At 40.6% G+C, this 19,944-nt stretch overlaps 1 protein-coding gene across 2 annotated transcripts; it reads left to right on the top strand.

The window, feature by feature from the left end:
* The first annotated feature begins 76 nt into the window (after positions 1-76).
* LOC113418550 (apoptosis regulator BAX) lies at positions 77-14,948 on the top strand. Of its 2 annotated transcripts, XR_015745765.1 has the most exons (7): positions 164-350; positions 8,244-8,292; positions 8,692-8,859; positions 10,439-10,574; positions 10,724-10,828; positions 11,877-12,210; positions 12,779-13,489. XR_015745765.1 is itself a non-coding variant. In XM_026677474.2 (6 exons), the coding sequence occupies exons 1-6, from the start codon at positions 293-295 to the stop codon at positions 12,878-12,880; spliced, it is 618 nt and encodes a 205-aa protein (XP_026533259.1). In that variant the 5' UTR covers positions 77-292; the 3' UTR covers positions 12,881-14,948. The 2 variants fall into 2 exon arrangements, 1 of the variants encoding a protein (XP_026533259.1); XM_026677474.2 differs by lacking the exon at positions 11,877-12,210 and having other exon boundaries at positions 77-350; positions 12,779-14,948.
* The last annotated feature ends 4,996 nt before the right edge of the window (positions 14,949-19,944 follow it).

Below are 19,944 nucleotides of genomic sequence, written 5' to 3' on the forward strand. Positions count from 1 at the left end.
GGAGCTGACGGAAGTTTGCGCGGTTGCATTAGCCCCCTTCTCCCGCCGTTCCCTACTCGGCTCTGTTAGCCGGCAACCAGAAAAGAGGATGTCACGGCTTCAGCCCGCCTTCTCCCTCTGCATCGTCACGTGACCGGCAATGACCCTCTCCCATTCTCCGCGCTGCTTTTCCTCCCCCCCCACCTCTCACTTTTTTTTTTATTCCTCCTGTCCCCCTGCCGGCCGCTGGATCACGTGACTCTATAAAGCGGGTTGCCGCCTTGAGTCGGGCACAGCTGAGTAGAGTGGAGCGATGGCGGCGGCAGCGGCGGGTCCCGGGAGGGAGCGGGAGCTCCCGCCTCGCATGGAGGGTGAGCGTGCCGGGGCTCGGGGAGCAGGGAAGGCGGGGCGCGGCAGCCGGGCCAGCCTGTCGGAGGCTGAACGCCAAAGCACGCGCGAGCTGCCTCTCCGAAGACGAGGGCATGCCCGGGCATGAAGATTTCCATGGCTCCCTTCGCCCTTTTAGCCTGAGCGCCTTGATGCTGCTCCTCTCCAGCCTAGCGCCTTCCTAAGGAGACCCACTCCGACAGTCGCCGTCCCCACCCAGCGACTCTCCCATTGCCTCCGCTGGCTGAGGGTTGCAGTCTTGCCGGGATGAGGAAGGGCAGGGCCGTGGGCATGTTTTGTTTGTGTCCATGCGACAACCCTGCCAGGTAGGTTCAGGTGGCGGGCAAAAAAAAATCCCGCCTCGGCTGCCTTTGGGCTTCTGCTGCTTCCTCCTCGAGAATCTCGGGGTGCTTTTCATCTATGGGAGGCTTTATTCTTGAAGTGATGCCTTGCCTCAGGGTGACTAAATCGGAATAAAGATTTTGAAACGACAATAGGGGAACCTAACCTAGCAGGAGAGTTTTATTTAGCGCTCCAAAGATGCTGAGCCCGGATTCCGATGAGGATCTGGTCATTGATGACTTAGATTTCTAAAGCCACCCGACTCGAGAGCAACTCTGATTCAAATTAAAAACAAAATCACAGTGCATTAACAATTCTGATGAGGATCTGTCATTGATGATTTAGATTTCTAAAGCTAACCGTGTGGAAAGCAACTCTGATTCAAATTAAAAACAAAATCACAGTACATTAATACACACACCTCCACCCTATGGAGGTTGTTGATAATGATGAAGAAGAAATAGGAATAGGTGTTTACCAGGAACAAATCCAGAATATTGCAAGATTGGAAAAAATATCCGTTTCAAAGACAGCAGAGTTGGCGGTGTTTAAACCTCTGGGTGGGAGTGGGCAATGCCAGGGCAGATTTCAGGTGCTGCAACTGAGTTGGAAATGTTTGAAAAGGTTGTTTACACAGACTTTTTTTTTTGATAAAATTGTAGTCCAGTGGCTGGTGCACAAAGGAACACAATAAGTTCCCGAAAATAAAAGCCACAACAAAACATTGAAACGTGAGGTGGCGATGGATGCCATCATCAAAGTAGAAACTGAAAATCTATATAAGGGCAGTGTTTTCAGGAAGTTAATTAAAATGTCACAAAATCGCACGGAAACTTTTGAATTTATTAACAAATAAAATGAGGGAAAGCAAAAAAAGAATGGCATTATAGTAAAGCTGTGGAGTCTGTTTCAGGTGTTTATAGATGATGGTTTTATTGGGCTAAGCTTTCCATTAAGTTGAATGTGCAAGTGCTCCAAATTTATTGTAATTCTAATACATCCATTTTTTAAAACTGTTATTTATGTCCCTTCCTCCCTCTCACACACACAAATAAATATCCAGTAATAAAGAGAAAGATGGAGTAGCAGTGCAATGCTTTTTTAATAGTAATGGGACTTTGCTCTTGATAATTGTCCGTCTCATAACTATAAGTTAGAAACGTTCACATTCGATTTTGCTTTTCACATAGATCTTTTGGAGTGAAGATTTAATATGTTTAAAGGATGATAGATATGATTTAAATCACTGGTTTAATCGTTAATTTCTTGTACTTTGATATAGAAATACATTTTTCACTACTCGTATGGTACGTTTTGATTCAGTTTCTGAAAAATTGAATTGTTTGGGCATTTGATATGCGTGGTTGTCTTATCTGGAGATTCAAAAATTATTCTCGTCACTTTATGGTGTGCTGTCTCAATGGGATTTAATTCCTACATTTTCTTCAGCAGAACTCAGAAATTTATTTTAAGAAACTGTACGCCCACCACCCTTTCTTCCTCCTGTCCAAGTCTCTTCCATTTCTCCTCCCTCCATCTTTGTCAGTTTTACAAAGAGAGATAAGAAAATGGTGCCTCTTGTCAAACGAGGTCAATCAATTGGTTACCATTAACCAATATGCTGATAAAATATAATTCAAAGTTCAGATGAATATTCATATTGATGTGTTTAAATTAAATAAGATCTCAATAACATTTAACAATCATAAAATGTGATTTAATTAAGATCCTCATTTTTTAAAGAAAAAGTGTTATCCATCTTGATTGCCTGTTAACTTGGTTTGTAAATTGGCTTTTGTAAATTTTGTTAATTTAGATCTTGAATTCTTGAATTCTATTTGTTTATTTCTGCCTATATTTCCAAATTTGAGAAAACAAAGAAAAAAAATATTCTCCATTTTTAGGCAAAACACAAGAGATCCTTTGGTAGGCAGAAATCAAAAATAGCAAAATAAAATTGTTTAACAGTGTTGAAGTTTATCTGAACTACTAAATTTTAGAAATGTATCTAATAATTTGCCACTGTATTTTTTGACATTAAATTCATTTCTTCACCAGAACTGATATATGAATTGGGTTTGTTTTTCCCTAGCTATTGAGATGGATATTGTTGTAGTTCTTGCTGTGGCCCTTGTGTTTTCTATTTATTTTTTTGTTATAACCTATCTTGAATTTTGTTGTTGTTATTGGTTCATTTCTTTTGAGTTTTAATTCTATTAGCTGCCCAGAATCTTTGTTGAAAGATGGGCACCCATGTAAATAAATGAATGGTCCTTGCTACAGATATTGGTGCTAACATGTATTAAATACGTAGTTATTTATTAAAACTTCAAAAGGCCGTGCTTGATCAGATTAAATAATAGTATTTCTAATTCATAATTTTTTTGGCCACACATAAACCTAAAAGCTACTTAGGAGCCAGAGGGAATGTTGCTTAGGGAATTTTGGGAGTTGAAGTCCACCCATCTTAAAAGTTGTCAAAATTGAGAAGCACTACTAGATTATTGTTCAGAGGAGTATTGCCTCTGAAAGTAGTTCTGTTTGGCTCTCTGGTTGAAAATTTTCTCTAGAAGCGCCTTCTGTAAATCTATCTCATTACTTTATCAAAATCAAGTTAATGATCATTACGTAAAGGACAAGTCTCTGCTTGTTAGCAACTTACAATCTAAATTTAGATCAGGAGGGTTGAAAAAGGCACAAGGTATAAATGTGAAAAAAACAGGAAGACATAACCTGCCACATGTTTGGTGTGGATCCAGGCACTAGAGATGGTATTGAAATTTCAGAAAACTACAGTTTTATTCTGGTGTAAAACAAATGTTTTTAATTGGTGCATTTTGGGGGGTGAATGGGAGGCAAGGATGTATTACTCTGTCAGGCAAAGATTCTTTCTAGATCAGTGGTTGCCAACCGCTGGGCCGTGAGAAAATTTTGGTGGGCCACAGAGAAATCTCATCCCCAGAGCACCCCCCAAAGCAATTAACCCAGGCTGCGCAGAAACACAAGGCTGCGCCGCCCACATGGCCTGCGGGAACCTTCCCCGCCCACTCATTCCTTACTGGCAAACTTGCCTGCTAAGTTGCTATTTTTCCTTTTTCTGACCATCAGCTGTTCTGCTGTGCCGGGAGATTTAGATTAACTAGGAAACAGGAAATGGTTGGATTTCTTGCTTTCTAGCTAGTCTTTAGATCTTCGGCTCTGTTTTTAAGCACAGCCAAACCTCCCTTAGGACTGAAGGTTCTATTATTCAGTGCAGACTCACGGCAAGCAAATTTTATGTGACAGACTCAGGTAGCCGATGGCAAATAGATAGATCACTGAATGATTCTGTGAGCAAGTCAATCCGCCTACCTGCTTTGCCTGATTTTGGGTAAAAGTTGCTCGTTTTTATAAAAAAATCAATATTTATATAAATATTTATAATATTTACATATAAGCCATGTCCAGCCAGTCACATGACCACCAAGCCACACCCACAAATTAGCCCATGCCCACAGAACCGGTTAGTGGTCCCTGGGATTTAAAATTATGAGTTTGGTGGTCCCTGAGGTCCAAAAGGTTGGTGACCCCTGAGGTAATGAATCTTGCAGTGTCCAAGGGGATGGAACTGATGAATTGAAACTAAGAGAATGTTGAACAGAAACTAAGAAGCGAACTTATAGAGCAGCATGTGAACCTTTGTATACTCTTACTCATGTCAGCATGGTTGACTCACCTTTTAACCAAGAAACTCCTTTCCCTTAGTCCGAAAGTTACCCGTTGCAAATGTTAATAAAAGATGATAAAGAAAACCAAGTTCTTCCATCATCAGTTCTAGCAAATAAACCAATTTCCTTTTTCATTTCTTTGACGTGCCACCCATTTCCTTTCAAGAGAGTCTCATCATGACTAATTATTTACCTAGTAGCATATTTAGCTATCATATCATGTGATTGCTTCAAGTATCAGTTCATTATTTTTGGTCTTAGAACGGATAAAAAGATCAAGGATCAACCATCCAGCCAGAAATAATTCATCTCTAAGAATGTTGTTCTTCTGCCTGGCTCACACAGATGTCAAAAGCACAATTCCCCAAAATCATAGCCAGCAACACCATTGAAATTGGGGTCCAATTGTATACAGGGGACCTGAAGATGGCGAAGCTGCCTTATAGCCATAATGTAAAAATGGGTTTCTTAGAGCTTTATACAGGCAGTCCTTGACTTATAACCGTAATTCAGCCTGGAATTATGGTTGCAATTTTTTGTTGGGTCACCTGGTGACCACGGCCAATTTTACAACCTTTTTTTGCAGAAGTCATTAAGTGAATTACCATGATTGTTAAGTGAGTTTGACTTCCCCAATGGGTGGAAAATTGAAAGTAAACACTGGTTTCTGTCAAAAAAAATGTATTAAATTACAGTCATGTGACCACGGGACATTGCAAACAGATGTAGATGAGGGCCAGTTACTGAGCAAAATGTGACCACATAACCATGTAGGGGAGAAGGCCTCGGAACTTTGAATCTGGGTTGCAAGTAATCGCGGGGAGGTCTGTCATAATTTGGAGCAGTCACTAAGTGGCCAATTGTACATATATTTGTTATTAATTTGTATGTGAAAACACCAATGTTAGGGCAACATGAAACTGAAACTATTTTTAAAATATGCTCAGCATGCCTAAGTAGAAATATAGGTTAGTAGTAATGCCAGGTTCATGAAAAGTTCACTACTGTTTTTCACTTAACATTTGTCTGTATTCTCGAGTTTTTGTACATACATGTTCTTACCTCTCATGTTTTCTATTCTGTCAACACCTCCCCATGATCAGCAAAGAAGGCAATCTAGAACAGGGGTCATCAACCTTTTGGACTTCAGAGACCATCAAACTTATAATTTTAAATCCCAGGGACCACTAACCGGTTTTGTGGGCATGGCCTAATTTGTGGGTGTGGCTTGGTGGTCATGTGACTGGCTGGGCATGGCTTATATGTAAATATTATAAATATTTATATAAATATTAAATTTTTCATAATAAAAAAGAGCAACTTTTACCCAAAATCAGGAAAAGCAGGCAGGCAGATTGAGTTGCTCACAGAATCACAGATTCATTCAGAGATCTATCTATCTGCCTTTGGCTAGCTCAGTCTGTCACATAAAATTTGCTAGCAAGCAAACTCACAAATTTAACTCACAACACGCCATGTATGTAAATGTTAAATTTTTTATTAAAAAAAGAGCAACTTTTCCCTAAAATCAGGCAAAGCAGGTAGGCGGAATGAGTTGCTCACAGAATCATTCAGTGATCTATCTATTTGCCATCGGCTACCTGAGTCTGTCACATAAAATTTGCTTGTCGAGTGTCTGCACTGAATAATAGAACCTTCAGTCCTAAGGGAGGTTCGGCTGTGCTTAAAAGCAGAGCCGAAGATCTAAAGACTAGCTAGAAAGCAAGAAATCCAACCATTTCCTGTTTCCTAGCTAATCTAAATCTCCCGGCACAGCAGAACAGCTGATGGTCAGAAAAAGGAAAAATAGCAACTTAGCAGGCAAGTTTGCCAGTAAGGAATGAGTGGGCGGGGAAGGTTCCCGCAGGCTATGTGGGCGGCGCAGCCTTGTGTTTCTGCGCAGCCTGGATTAATTGCTTTGGGGGGTGCTCTGGGGATGAGATTTCTCTGCAGCCCACCAAAATTTTCTCGCGGCCCACCAGTCTGATCTATATTTATATCCTTGGAAGATTCATCCCACTAGCTTTGCTCCCTCTGGAGCATGAGACAATTGTCCTTAACGCTCTACAGAAGGGGTGTCAAACTCGCAGCCTGTGGGCGGATGGGTCACGTGCTGGCCACACCCACTCCTAGTTTAGCAAAGGAGGAAAAAGTTATAATACATCACGTGACAACATGTAAGTTTGACATCCCTGCTCTACAGTGTGATAACCCTTCAGATATTTAAAGATAGCTATCGTGTTCCTTCTCAATCTTTTCTTCAGCCTAGACCTACCTAGTTCTTTTAACTATTCCTCACAGGATTAATTTGTTTTCTAGATCTTTTATCATCCTAGTAGTTCTTCTCTAGACTTGCTTCTGTTTATCAAGTGCAGGACTCAGCACAATACTCTGAAGCCTCATCAAGGCGGAGCAGAAAAGGACAATTACTTCCTGTGATCTGGACTTTACGCTCCTTTTGAGGCTTTTCAAGAAGTTGTTGGCCTTCTTTTCAGCTGCATTACATATTGGAATAGGTTCAGCTTGTGATTCAATAGTACATCTAAGTATCTCTTGCATGTGCCGCTCTTGAACCAGATTTACCCTGTCCGATATATACATCTCTCGTTTTCCTTATCTAGTTGCATAGCCTTACATTTCCCCCTACAGGTAGACCACGGCTTACCACAGTTCATTTAGTGACCATCCAAAGGGCACTGAAAAAGTGACTTATGACTGTTTTTCATACTTACGACCGTTGCAGCATACCCATGGTCACATGATCATAATTCAGATGCTTGGCAGTTGGCTCGTATTTATGATGGTTGCAATGCTGGAGTCATGTGATCTTCTCTTGCGACCTTCTGACAAGCAAAGTCCATTGGGAAGCCAGATTCATTTAATAACTGCTAGTAACTTAAGAACTGCACTGACTCATTTAATAAGTATATTGTAAAATCTGCCTCACTTAGAGAGATAAATTTTGGGCTCAAATGTGTTCATAAGTCGAGAGCTACCTGTACTTATTTTTAATCTACTTTTTCTTGCCTGCTATTCTAGCCTAAGTCTTTTGGGATTTTTCCCCTGTCCTCCCTAATATTAGCTTTGGCTTACCATGCTAAACAAATCAAGTTGTAGCCATTTAGTAGGCATGTCATAACAAAACATATAAACTATGCTATAATAATGGCACGTGTCCCGTAATGCTATTGTGCCAGTCAATTGATTTTTGCCATTTGCTGAGCAAGATGCGATGACAGACCGTAATAGGGATTAGATGAGTCACAGAGAATGGAAATTCTTTATATGCTGGGTATGAGATTCCAGTACAGGCAGTCTTCGACTACAGTTGAGCCCAGAATTTCCATTATTAAGTAAGGCAGTTGTTAAGCAAGTTGTGTTTCATTTTATGACCTCTTTGTCCCGGTTGTTAAGCAAATCACTAAAGTTAAGTGAATTGTGCGGTCGTTAAGCAAATGTGACTTCCCCCTTTGACTTTGCTTGTCAGAAGCTGCCCAGGAAGGTAACATATGACAATCCCAGGACACTGCAACCATTTTAACTGCACGCTGGTTGCCAAGCACCTGACGTTCGATCACATGACTATGGGGTGGCTGCAATGGTTATAAGTGTGAGAACTGGTCACAAGTCATTTTTTTTTTTTTGGGTGCCATTGTAACTTTGAATAGTCATTAAGCGAATAGTTGTAAATCAAGGACTTCCTGTAGTTCAATGGTGTGAAGCAGGATGCTGGGCTGGGCAGAGCTTAGATCTTAGTTAACTTGACTGCTTTGATCCTGGAGATGTTTCTTCTCATAGCTCATATGTTTGTTTGTTTTTCCTTTTCAGGCACAAGTTCAGATCAAATCCTTCAGACAGGAACCATTCTTCTCAAAAGGTGAGTTCTTTATCTTCAGCATATATCTGGACTCGGGTTTCTCAACCTTGATGACGTTAAAGATGTGTGGAACTCTGGGAGTTGCTAATGTTGAGAAGTACTACTCTGGAGGCATATAGTTCCCCCTCTTGGAGAAATTAGCAATAAAGCCAAGACTTTGAGCTGTTGATTCTTCTACAACAGGGCTGTCAAACTCGTGGCATCACGTGACGTATCAGGATTTTTTTTTCCCCTTCGCTAAACGGGGCGGGGGCAGAGCCAGCACATGACACATCCAGCCTGCGGGCCACGGGTTTGGCACCCCTGTTCTACAAAGACCTGCAAGGACAGAGCTAGTTGAGATCTCAGGCTGAAAATTCTCATATGACTTAATTTATTTTACTGGGATCCTGTTTTCAGCTTTATCAGGGATCGGGTACAGTGCTGTGGAGATTCAGAACGCATTGAGGTGACCATGGCAGAGCTTGAAGATGCAGAGGCTCAGGCTTGTAATTCCAATACCAAATCGCTAAGTGAGTGCCTGCGCCGGATTGGAGATGAGCTGGATGGAAACACGGAGCTGCAGAGGTAAAGTTTTTGGCAGCCGTGTTGCCCACCAATGTAGCCATTTTTTTCTTTTTTAGAAGATCTAAATTGTTGCAGTCCCATTATTCATGAACACTTCTAAACAAAGTTGGGGAGGAAGAACTATAGGGAGACTTTGACTTACAATGCAGTGGAGCCTGGAATTTCCATCATATGTCATGATAGTCGTAAGTTGAGGCACCCATCTGACTGACCCAATTTTATGATATATTTTGTCCATAATGGGCAGATTTTGCCAGAAACTGGAAGTAAATATCATTTTCCAGCAAAACACACACACACAATAAATCATGGTTACGTGATCATAGGAAGCTGCAAATGGTCATAAATGTGAGCTAGTTACCAAGCGCCCAAAATATAATCACATGACTGCTGGGTGTGTCTGTGCTGCCATTGGAATTTTGACACTCAGGCCATAAATATCTTTTGGAAGGCAGTATAGCTTTGAACAGTTGCTTAGTCACAAGTCAAGGAATACCTGTTGTATAAAATCAACAGAGTTCATATATATATATATCAGCTATTAGTCTTCCGCCTAATAGAAGTAAGCTTTGCATTCATGTAGTTATTGCTTTTTTGTCTGCTGTTAACCCCTTTAACACCTCTGTGTAATCTTGAATTAAGTCAATCAATTATTTTTATTTATATTTTAAGTATTGCAGTTTGCAGAGCATTACACAGTAAAAATTAAATTAAAGCCTATATAATTGGTTGTTCAAATGCCATGTAAATTGTTACAGAAGGTTGTAATCTAACAAATCCTATGCAGAGTACAGATATGCTTAGACAATTTTTAAAATAATTTTACTCATAGTAGGAGCCCCCAAATCAAAACTAATGCCATGTGAATTGCTCTGGATTGAGTATTGCAATGCAGGGTTACCAGGACTAGGAATAGTATGCGTCTATTATTTGATATTACCAATTTGATGCTAAGTGATCCTGGGAGTTCCTTAGAGGAAATTTGACTTAATTAGATAATGCAATTTTTAGTCTACCTGATTCTTAACATTCAGAGCTTTTTATTGGAAGGGAATTGTAATCCCAGCACTCTAAGAAGGTGTCTGGGTAGCAAAAGCAAGACGGCAAAAGAAAGCCAGTTTGGTCTAGTAATTAAGGCACCACATTAGAAAGCAGGAGACTTGTGAGTTCTCGCCTTAGCCATGAAAGCTGGCTGTGTGATTTTGAGCCAATCACTCTGTATCAGTCCACCTCACAGGATTGTTGTTGTGGGGAAAATAAAAGGAGGAATGTGTGTTGGATATGTTCGCTGCCTTGAGTTATTTGTGAAAATAATGAAGGCGGGATACAAATAAATGAATAAATAAATAAAAACTGCTTATTTCTGTCCAGCTTGACAACTCTCTCACTTTCTGCTTCCAAGTCTAATGAATTTCTTACACATGACTTCAAAGAGTTTTGCTTTACAGGAGGCCAAAATTTAACTCTCCTTGGATCACTTAAAAAAAAACCTGCATTGTACGAGGTTCACTGAGCTTCTCCCAATATTTAACCGTCTCTAATTTAGGCTGTTTTTTTTTTTTTTTGCTGCACCTTATAGGATGATAGAACAAGTTCAGATGTATCCCCCCAAGGAAGTTTTCTTTCGAGTGGCTGCTGAGATGTTCTCAGACGGTGCTTTTAACTGGGGACGTGTGGTGGCATTGTTCTATTTTGCATGCAAGTTAGTCCTAAAAGTAAGTATGTCATTTCTAGTCTTCCCCTTTTTCAGACACCCTTCCCAGTTGCTGTCCATTTTTGGCTTCCTTTTTCATGGATTTCTCCCCATCTTGGCTGTTTTTAATAACTAACTTTTTTCTTTCTTGGTTTTGTCATTTTTCAACAGGTAGTGTGCAGTAAATTACCAGAGCTCCTAAGGACTGTCATCAGCTGGACTATGGAATATATCCAGGAACATGTCCTGTCCTGGATCCAAGCCCAGGGAGGATGGGTGAGATTAGATTTTTTTTTTTAATCCCAGCTTTATTTATCCCAGCTATATTAGACTTTTTATCCCAGCTTTATTACTTTATAAGTAAACTCAAGGCAGCAAATATACATAATACTCCTTCCTCCTCCTATTTTCCCCACAACAACCTTTTGAGATGTGTTGGACTAAGAGAAAGTGATTGCACAAATCCACCCAGTCAGCTTTCATGCCTGAAACAGGACTAGAAGTCACAGTCTCCTGGTGACTGGCCCAAAGTCACCCGGCCAACTTTCATACCTAAGGTGGGTCTAGAACTCAGAGACTCCTCGTTTCTAGGTCAGCACCTCAGGCTGGCTCTCATTTACAGTATAAATGTCATTTAGAGCAGGGGTCCCCAACCACCGGTCCGTGGAACAAGTCCTACCGGGCCGCTGGCTTGCTGGGCGCCGCCATCTTTTTGATGAAAAGTGCTTCCGGTGAGCTTTTCCGGTAAAAAGCTCACCGGAAGCACTTTTTCATCAAAAAGATGGCGGCGCCCAGCTAATGCCAGTACCGGGCCGCGCGTAAAAGGTTGGGGATCACTGATTTAGAGTTTACAGGGATTTTACCTTGACTTCCTTCAGATTAGAAAACCTTTATCAAAGATGTAAAGCAGATTTCAGTTTTTTAATACCAAAACTTCAGGGCCCACAAACTGAAGCTTTGTGCAGTATAGTTAATTCTGAATACAAGCATATATTGAGATGAGTTTTCTTGGCCCACTAAGCTATGATTTACTTAACTGTATGTTTTAGTAATCCACAGTTCTGAGTATGTACAGTTACACCAAGGCCATATACTATGGTTTTAACAATTATTGAATTCATACAGGTTAAGCCAAAGCCAGGCAAATCACATGGTGGTTTAGCATGTGGTGAGAACTGATCACATTGATTTTAGTAGTTCACTCAGGAACAGAGGCTGTCAAGTAATTAAATCCCTTTTTATATTTAACAACAAAAAGAGGGAAGATGTGAAGTGTTTTAAAGCTTCTCACTTCTCACTCACTCCTTTATGTGTTTTCTCTCAGCTGAACAATTCCTTTGTCAACATTTTGGAGAAGAGAAAAAACCTGAACATTGCTTCCCCAAATTTTCAGCAATCATGGATTTTTGTTTAAAAACTTTCTTTCTACATAACCATACAGTAGCTGGGAAACAAAGACAGCCTATTTGGTTTAGGTGTTGGGTTGATCAAGGGGTGGTGGGAATGGACAGATCAAGACCACCATTGCTGGATGTTTCAGAGGTGCTCCGTCTCAGCCCAGTCTCCTTCACAAGATCGCTGTGAAGATAGAAGTACAGGGATGTGGGCTTTCATAGGACAACTGTAAACATGACAGCCTTATCTTGATGCTTGTACAGGTACTCTTCAACTTATGAATGTGATGGAGCCTGGCTTTAAAACGGGTGTTGAACTTGTGTCGTCACAGGTTCACCATATGACGTATCAGGACTTTTCCCCTCTTCGCTAAATTGGGCGGGGGTGGGGCCAGCACGTGACACATCTGGGCTTCGGGCCGCGGGTTTGACACCTCATAAGGCAGTCGTAAAGAGACCGATCCAATTTTTCAGCCTTTTTTTTTTCTTCATTTGCATTCATTAAGTGAATGCCACGGTCATTAAATGAATCAATTGTTTGCTATGGGGCCCTTTTTGGCAAAAAGTGGAAGTAAATAAGAATTTTCAGCCTTGCAGTCACATACCTGTAGGACACTTCAAATGGCCATCAAAGTGAGCTGGTTGCCTAGGGATTGAAATGCAGTCACTTGTGGCTGTCAGAACTTTAAAACCAGGTTATCAGTACATTTTGGAAGGCCTGTCGTAAGCCACAGGTTGTAAGACAAGGATTACCTGCATTGCTGTAACATGTCTTTGTTTCACCATAAGATGCCTTTGTGTTCTCCCTCCCTTTGTTGTTTGTCCCTTCCAGGAAGGCCTCCTCTCCTTTTTCGGCACCCCTACTTGGCAGACCATTGCTGTTTTTGCTGCGGGGGTCTTGACTGCCTCACTGACCTTCTGGAAGATGTCTTAATCCTCAGCCCCCTCCGCAAGGAGGACCTTTTCATTACGAGAACAAGTGAAGGAGGGGCAGGTTCCCCTCCCCCCCCCCAATTTCCTAACTAAGAAAGAAAATGTTCTAGGATTCCTTTTCAGACCTGTGATTTTTAAAACAAATGCTGTTGCTCATATTTGGTGCCTTTTTTTTCAAAAAAGGTACACACTTTTTTGTTTTGACAAGTGTGTACTTCTCGCTTGCTTTTTCCAATCAATCAGCCTCTTGGACTTAGAGGTCCGAAGACATTTAAGATTCTATAGTTTTGAAACAATGACGGGGAACAAGGTTGAAGGATTCCAGTGGTTTGTTCTCTCTGCCAGCAGCTTGCAAATAACTGCTAAACGTTTATACTGATTTTTGGAAGATTAATCCCAGATTTCTTCTGCCAACAATCATAGCAGTGCATTTGTCCAGCATCCTCAGATGTTTTCTAAGGGATCCGTGCAAACAAGTTTTGATATTTCATGTTTTCCTTTTCTTGAACAAAAACTGAATTTTGGCAATATTCTGAGAGAAAACCAAGTTTTCTCCTTACTAAACTTTGCATATTTGAATAAATTACACTTCTGCTGATAAATCTTTTTTTTTAAAACAACAACAGATCACTGATCTGGTTACAATCAAAGTAGAGGAAACATTTAGGAGACTTTTGCAACTACTAATGTGTACAGGATTTGGGGGGATGACGTTTTACATAGGAACTGTATTGCTGGAAAATGAGAATTTGAAAGCCATCCTTCGTTCTGCCAGATCTGTGTTTTTCTGTAGAAATGCTCTGAGGGATGCTAAATAGAAACATGTTCTAATCTAAATGGGTCTGTCCCCAGTTCAAACAAACAGAAGGTGAGAAAAATGCTTCATAAAAGCAACATGTCTCCAGGTGGAACACAGAAGACATTGCAAGATTGAGACAAAATGATTGGAAGATTATTCCCTTCCCTTTACTGCTTCATTCTGTCCTCATAGAAATTAACTTTTCACTTGCCTTGGAGATTTGAGTCAAGAAATGGAGAAGAAAGAATGCAAAGGGCTTCTGATTTATTTATTCTACAAGAATATTTTTTCATTGCTCACTTCTTCTCCATTTCTATATTTTACCTCAGCCTTCCCCAATCTTGTGACCTCTGGAAGTTTCTCCAGTAATATTCTGGTTGAGAATTCTGGAAGTTGCTATCTTAATCCATTTGGAGGGGGCCAAGTTGAGGGAACCTATTAAATTGAATCACCCGTGGGGTTTCTTTAGTCTTTAGACTCAGCCAAATAAAAAAGAAATCTCCAGGAAATCCAGAAAATCATACTTTCTTCTACCATGTCCTAGTACTTTGAACCTCAGCTGTGATAACGGTTGAGACATTTGGCTGCATGTGACTATTGTGGGTTTTTTGTTTGCTTTTTTGGCTACATTACTTCTTTATGTTCATGTGTGCAATGATAAATATTGTGACTGCAGATCTATGTGCAAAAGATGGAGCATCTGCATATATGCTTCCAAAGTACGCCCACCTATTGATACCCATCGTGGATTATGGATTTCACATTGATATTTATTGGTGTGCAGGAAATATTTATCATTCTCAGATCAGGAATAGGAATTTGTGATCCTCCAGATCAATGGTTAAATGTCTATGGATATTTTCAGTTGTCCAGATCATAGTTGTCCAAACTATGAGACAACTGTGGGACTCCAGATCAACGTTTCTCAATCTCAGCAACTTAAAAACATGTGGACTTCAACTTCCAGAATTCCCCAACCAGAATTCTAGAAATCCACACATCTTCATGTTGCCACAATTGAGAAACACTGTTCAAGATGTTGCTGAATTAAAAATCCTAATTGCCATGGGTATTGCTGGGAAATTGTACTTCAGCAGCCTCTCATGAGAAGGCCACAGATTCCACTCCTGCTTTGAACTTTTCCCAAAAGTATTTACATTCACTTTTCTTTTATCTTCCAGTCGATCAATGGATAATCAAAATGTGTCTTTACACTTCTGTACAGCATTTGCCTTGGAATTCCAAATGAATACATTCAAACTATATTGAACTAGAGGAGGTGGGCCAAATTATAGTTGTTGAACTATTTGACCAAGAGTTGGGGTAATGAAATTGTTGTGGTGTATCAAGGGAAGTGAGAGAGGCAAAATAATAATAATCAGCAATTCCAGTTCTCTTGTTTATTTGGTGACTTTTGATCATCAGATTTCCCTGTTGGTGTCACGACCTTTTTGTTTAACTTCCAGGAATGGAAGATGGCATAGGTAGCTCTGGTATCCTACATTGAGTTAGACCAGGGATGGTAAACTATGGCCCTTTTATTACTTGTGGACTTCAACTCCCAGAATTCCTGAGCCAGCCATGCTCGGGAGTTCTGGGAGTTGAAGTCCACAAGTCATAAAGGGGCCATAGTTCCTTACCTTTGCCTTAGACTATTGGTGTCTTTCACATAGCTTAGTCCTAACCTTATTTCTATGATGCCCTGAGCAAGTAATCTCTGCTGGTGAGGGAGCATATGTGCCAGTTCCCCCCCAAAAAAAAAAAAAAAAAAACAGCTCACTATGTTCTTTACTCACCATAAGGTTGCCTGGTGCTGTACCTTCAAATTGTAGCCTTCAAATGTCAAAAGAGCCAAGGTACAACCATTGAGAATCCAGATGATCCCATCCCATCAGAGATCTGAGAAAGAAAAAAAAAAGCTGGCACATGGGTTTAGCTGCCCTGCTCCCCCGCTGCCACTGGTGGCTTCCTTCTTACCATGTTTTGTGAACAAAGCCAACATAAGCTATCATTTGATAGTGCTAGGACTGCCAAATCTGCCAGACATTGATAGGTGGCAACCATCAAGTAAGAGGTCAGGGAATTCTTTCAGATCATTCTTAGTTGCAAAGAAGTGGTTGTGGCAAATGGTAAACTAAGGATATGATTGTCCAGTTCTAGAAACCTACTTTTTCTCCATACTCTTGCCAATTCTAAGTGGGGTATCCCCGACAGACTTCCTGATACAGTTGTACATTCTTCTGTCTGTTGTACTCAGTTTATATTATGGTAGCACATCAAGCTAGGCTAACATCTGAGATCTGTTCAATTATTGTTTGTAGATTTAGCCAGCTAATGACCCTTCTATTTATCCAAGCTCATCGGTTCAGCTAGATGCTACAAATTGCGGCTGGAGAAATGAAATGAGAGAGAAGGTTTAGGGGCAATGAATGCAGTGAAGGCAGGATTGGGTCAATATGAATTAATTGTACTTGAATAATTATATTGGGGAGGGATTTTGTTACCTCAGGGGGTTGGGTTAGGGAGGGAATGAATTGCCATTAAGGGTTGGGTTTAGGTAGACAGCAGATTCCATTTTTCTCAGAAGGGCCAGAAGTAGAACAATACATTAAAAACATGGGTATGTGAACGCTGAGGCTTCTGTGGTAATTCTTTAAAGTATTTTGGGGTGCTGTGGATTTTCATAATATAATAATTTTGAAATTGTGAAGTAAAAGAGTCCAGGAGTGTGAATTTACTGGACTGGGGGTGGGTTGGATTGGGTTTATTTAGATCTTTGGCTTACTTTTTGTAGTGCTTTGATATTTCAAGCTGTGAGAGTTTTTTTCTTTTAAGATCTCTGGCTCTTTGAGGAGGTGTGGCTTATAGATAGCATGGCTGTGTTTTATGGCATTAGTTTGGAATTAGCAGGCAACGATGATGTGGGATTTTTTTTTTTTTTGCCAGTTGGCTATTAATTGTCAATTGAGATTCAGTTATTCCTAAATCTGTACGTGTGTCACCCTGGATTTGTACCTTCATATGGATGATGCTTTGTTTTTGTTCAGATGCTTATTTTGCATCATGCTTCTCTTCCCCAAATGTATTGGAGGGGACTTCTCATTGCACCAGCATGTTCAATTATTATTTCACCACCCAGTGGTAAAAGTACACACATCTTGCACATGGGCAAGTAGTCAATGTGAAGCAAGTAGCTGCAACAAATAACCCTAGGTGGATTGCCTCTGGGTGTCCACTTTTCTTAGCCAGCTGTCTTCATGGATGGGCAAGCTCCATAGAGCCAAAGGAACTGTTCACACAATGTCCTCCTGTTCCATCTCCCCTCAACTCAGCACAGGGCCCCTGTGCTACATCAGTAGACTGAGGAGGAGATGAGGAGTAGATCTTGGCCAAAAGTCCCTGTCTCAAAGCTCCAAGGTTAGCCAGACATAGTGTTGATGATTGCTCAGCCAGCTTAAGTTTTTCACTCTTGCCATCAGATTCGCTTCAGGAAACCTTTATTTGTTCATAAGGCAATGAAGGAAGGAAACAATATTTGAAACTGTCGGCCATGTGGGCAATTTAGACAGAACACTGTTCTCTTAGCTGGCCTCAGTCTGGTATCTTTGCCTGCTTAATCATATATCCCAAAAAGCTGTCATGTTTTTAATCAAGAATTAAATTCTTGAATTATGTATATTTCTGGGGTTTGACATATACCGCAAGAGGCCTGTGGGCCTGAGACACAGTAGCTGACATGGGTAGTAGCTGTGCCTCTTAAGGTTGAAATCCAGTCACATCTGATTGTAAAGCCAATGTTAACATGAACCCAGGTTAGCTGTTATGCTGTTCAAATTTATTCATGTCTGTATTTTCTATGCAATTGACCCTTCCCTTACTTAGGCAATAGTTTCTACACTTTTTTTAACAAAAAAATTTCTTTGAAAACTACCTTCCCATTTTATAATATTTTTTAAAAAAATGTTTAATTCATCTTTAATCTGTCAATTGAAGTTACAATGGATTTTTTTTGTTAGTGTGGAAATTAAAAACGAAAAAAAAAAAAATCTAACGTGCACATTCCAGAGTTGTCTGTATAGAAATGATGGCGTAAGAAACTATTAACTGATAACAAGGGAATCACTTCAATAGTTTTCAGAAAGTGTATAATGTGATTTTTGTGTCTTCAGTGGTGTAGATGTTCTTCAGTTTTTTTTAGGACTAAAAACTTAGTTTATACTGTATGTCTCTGGGTCTATTGTTGCAAAGCTAGTTGGAAGAAACGCCCAGTCAATCTCATCCATACCTTTCTTGTGCTCACCAAGAGAGAGGCTACATATCCAATATTGGTATATTCAATAAAGCACTGCTGACTGGGGGATTCTGGAAATTGAAATATACACATACCACTTTATAATGCCTTGGTAAGGCCACACTTGGAGTACTGCATCCAGTTTTGGTCGCCACAATGTAAAAAAAGATGTTGAGACTCTAGAAAGAGTGCAGAGAAGAGCAACGAAGATGATTAGGGGACTGGAAGCTAAACCCAGTGGTGGGATTCAATTTTTTTTTAACTACCAGTTCTCTGAGAGAGGCTTGGTGGGCATGACTGGGGAAGGATACTGTAAAATCTCCAGTCGGAGGTGGTATTTGCCAGTTCTCCAAACTATTCAAAATTTCCGCTACTAGTTTTCCAGAACTGGTCATAACCTGTTGAATACCACCTCTGGCTAAAACATATAAAGAATGATTGCAGGAACTGGGATGTCTAGTCTAATGAAAAGAAGGACTAGGGGAGACATGATAGCAGTGTTCCAATATCTCAGGGGTTGCCACAAAGAAGAGGGAGTCAAGCTATTCTCCAAAGCACCTGAAGGCAGGACAAGAAGCAATGGGAGGAAACTGATCAAGGAGAGAAGCAACTTAGAACTAAGGAGAAATTTCCTGACAAAACAATTAATCACTGGAACAGCTTGCCTCCAGAAGTTGTAAATGCTCCAACACTGGAAGGTTTTAAGAAGAGATTGGACAATCATTTGTCTGAAATGGCATAGGGTTTCTTGCCTGATCAGGGGGTTGGACTAGAAGATCTTCAGGGTCCCTTCCAACTCAGTTATTCTATTTTTTGTTCTATTGTATTCTATTCCATCTTAAAAGTGGTTGAGATTGAGAAACACTGCTCTAAGTCGTAAGACATGGTTTGCTAATCACAGTTCCTGGACTTGCACTATACAGGTAGTTCTCAACATACGGCTACAACTGAGAACAGAATTGCTATTGCTAAGCAAGGAGGCTGTTAAGTGAGTTGCACCTAATTTTATAACTATTTTGCCAGTTAAGTGTATCACTGCCATTGTTAAGTGAATCATGTGATTGTTAAGCGAATCTGTCTTCCCCACTGAGCTGGCTTGTTAGAAGCCGACTGGGAAGGTTGCAAATGATTACATGACCCTGGGATACTGCAACCATCAGAAATATATTGTAACTTCAAATGGTCAACGAATGATAACTTGAGGATTGCCTGCATTTGTTTACAGCGGTCAGGTGTATATATAATGCTGATCTCCCCAAAAACTCCCAGCAATACACAAGATTAATACATCATAAGATCCATAATGGTCCATCCATCTTGGTACCCCTTCATTGGTGACAGCGGTTATTGTTAAAATCACACTTCATAAAAGCTCTGAAGCAGCTGGGTCTCCACTGCTTTCTCAAATGCTATCAGGGAGGATGTGGTCCAGGGCTTTGGGTGTAAACTATTCCAGGGCTCCCCAAATTTTGCAGCCTTTAAGACTTGCGGAATCCAACTTCCAGAATTTCTCAACCTGTCATGCTGGCTGGGGAATCCTGGGAGTTAAAGTCCACAAGTCTTTAACGTTGCCACATTTGGAAAGCCCTGAACTATCCCATAGGGGGTGGAGCATAATGGGAAAACATTGTCTTCTGTCCCACAATCTCTCATTAAGGGAAGCCCGTCAACATCCTTACTTGGGAGAAATGAATTAGACAGGTCAATTCTGCCAGAGCAGTCCTGGGATGACGTGGATGCTGAGCCATGATGGGCTGTACGGATTGATTCCAGGACTCTGAATTTTGGTAAGAAGCTTATTAGTTAACCAGCACTCAACATTGGTGTGGTTGAAAGGGCTGTCCTCTATCAGCAAGTGGGCAGCTGTTCTACATCAAAGATGGCCATGGCTCCCAAGTATTTTTTCAAAGTAAATAGAACAGAATAGAATAATAACTTTATTGTCACTTTGTACACTAATTGGCATCCATTAAAA

The sequence above is a fragment of the Notechis scutatus genome, chromosome Z (assembly GCF_049901735.1).
Source record: "Notechis scutatus isolate UNSWTSFEM ecotype Mainland chromosome Z, rNotScu1.2, whole genome shotgun sequence".
NCBI classification, from domain to species: Eukaryota; Metazoa; Chordata; class Lepidosauria; order Squamata; family Elapidae; genus Notechis; species Notechis scutatus.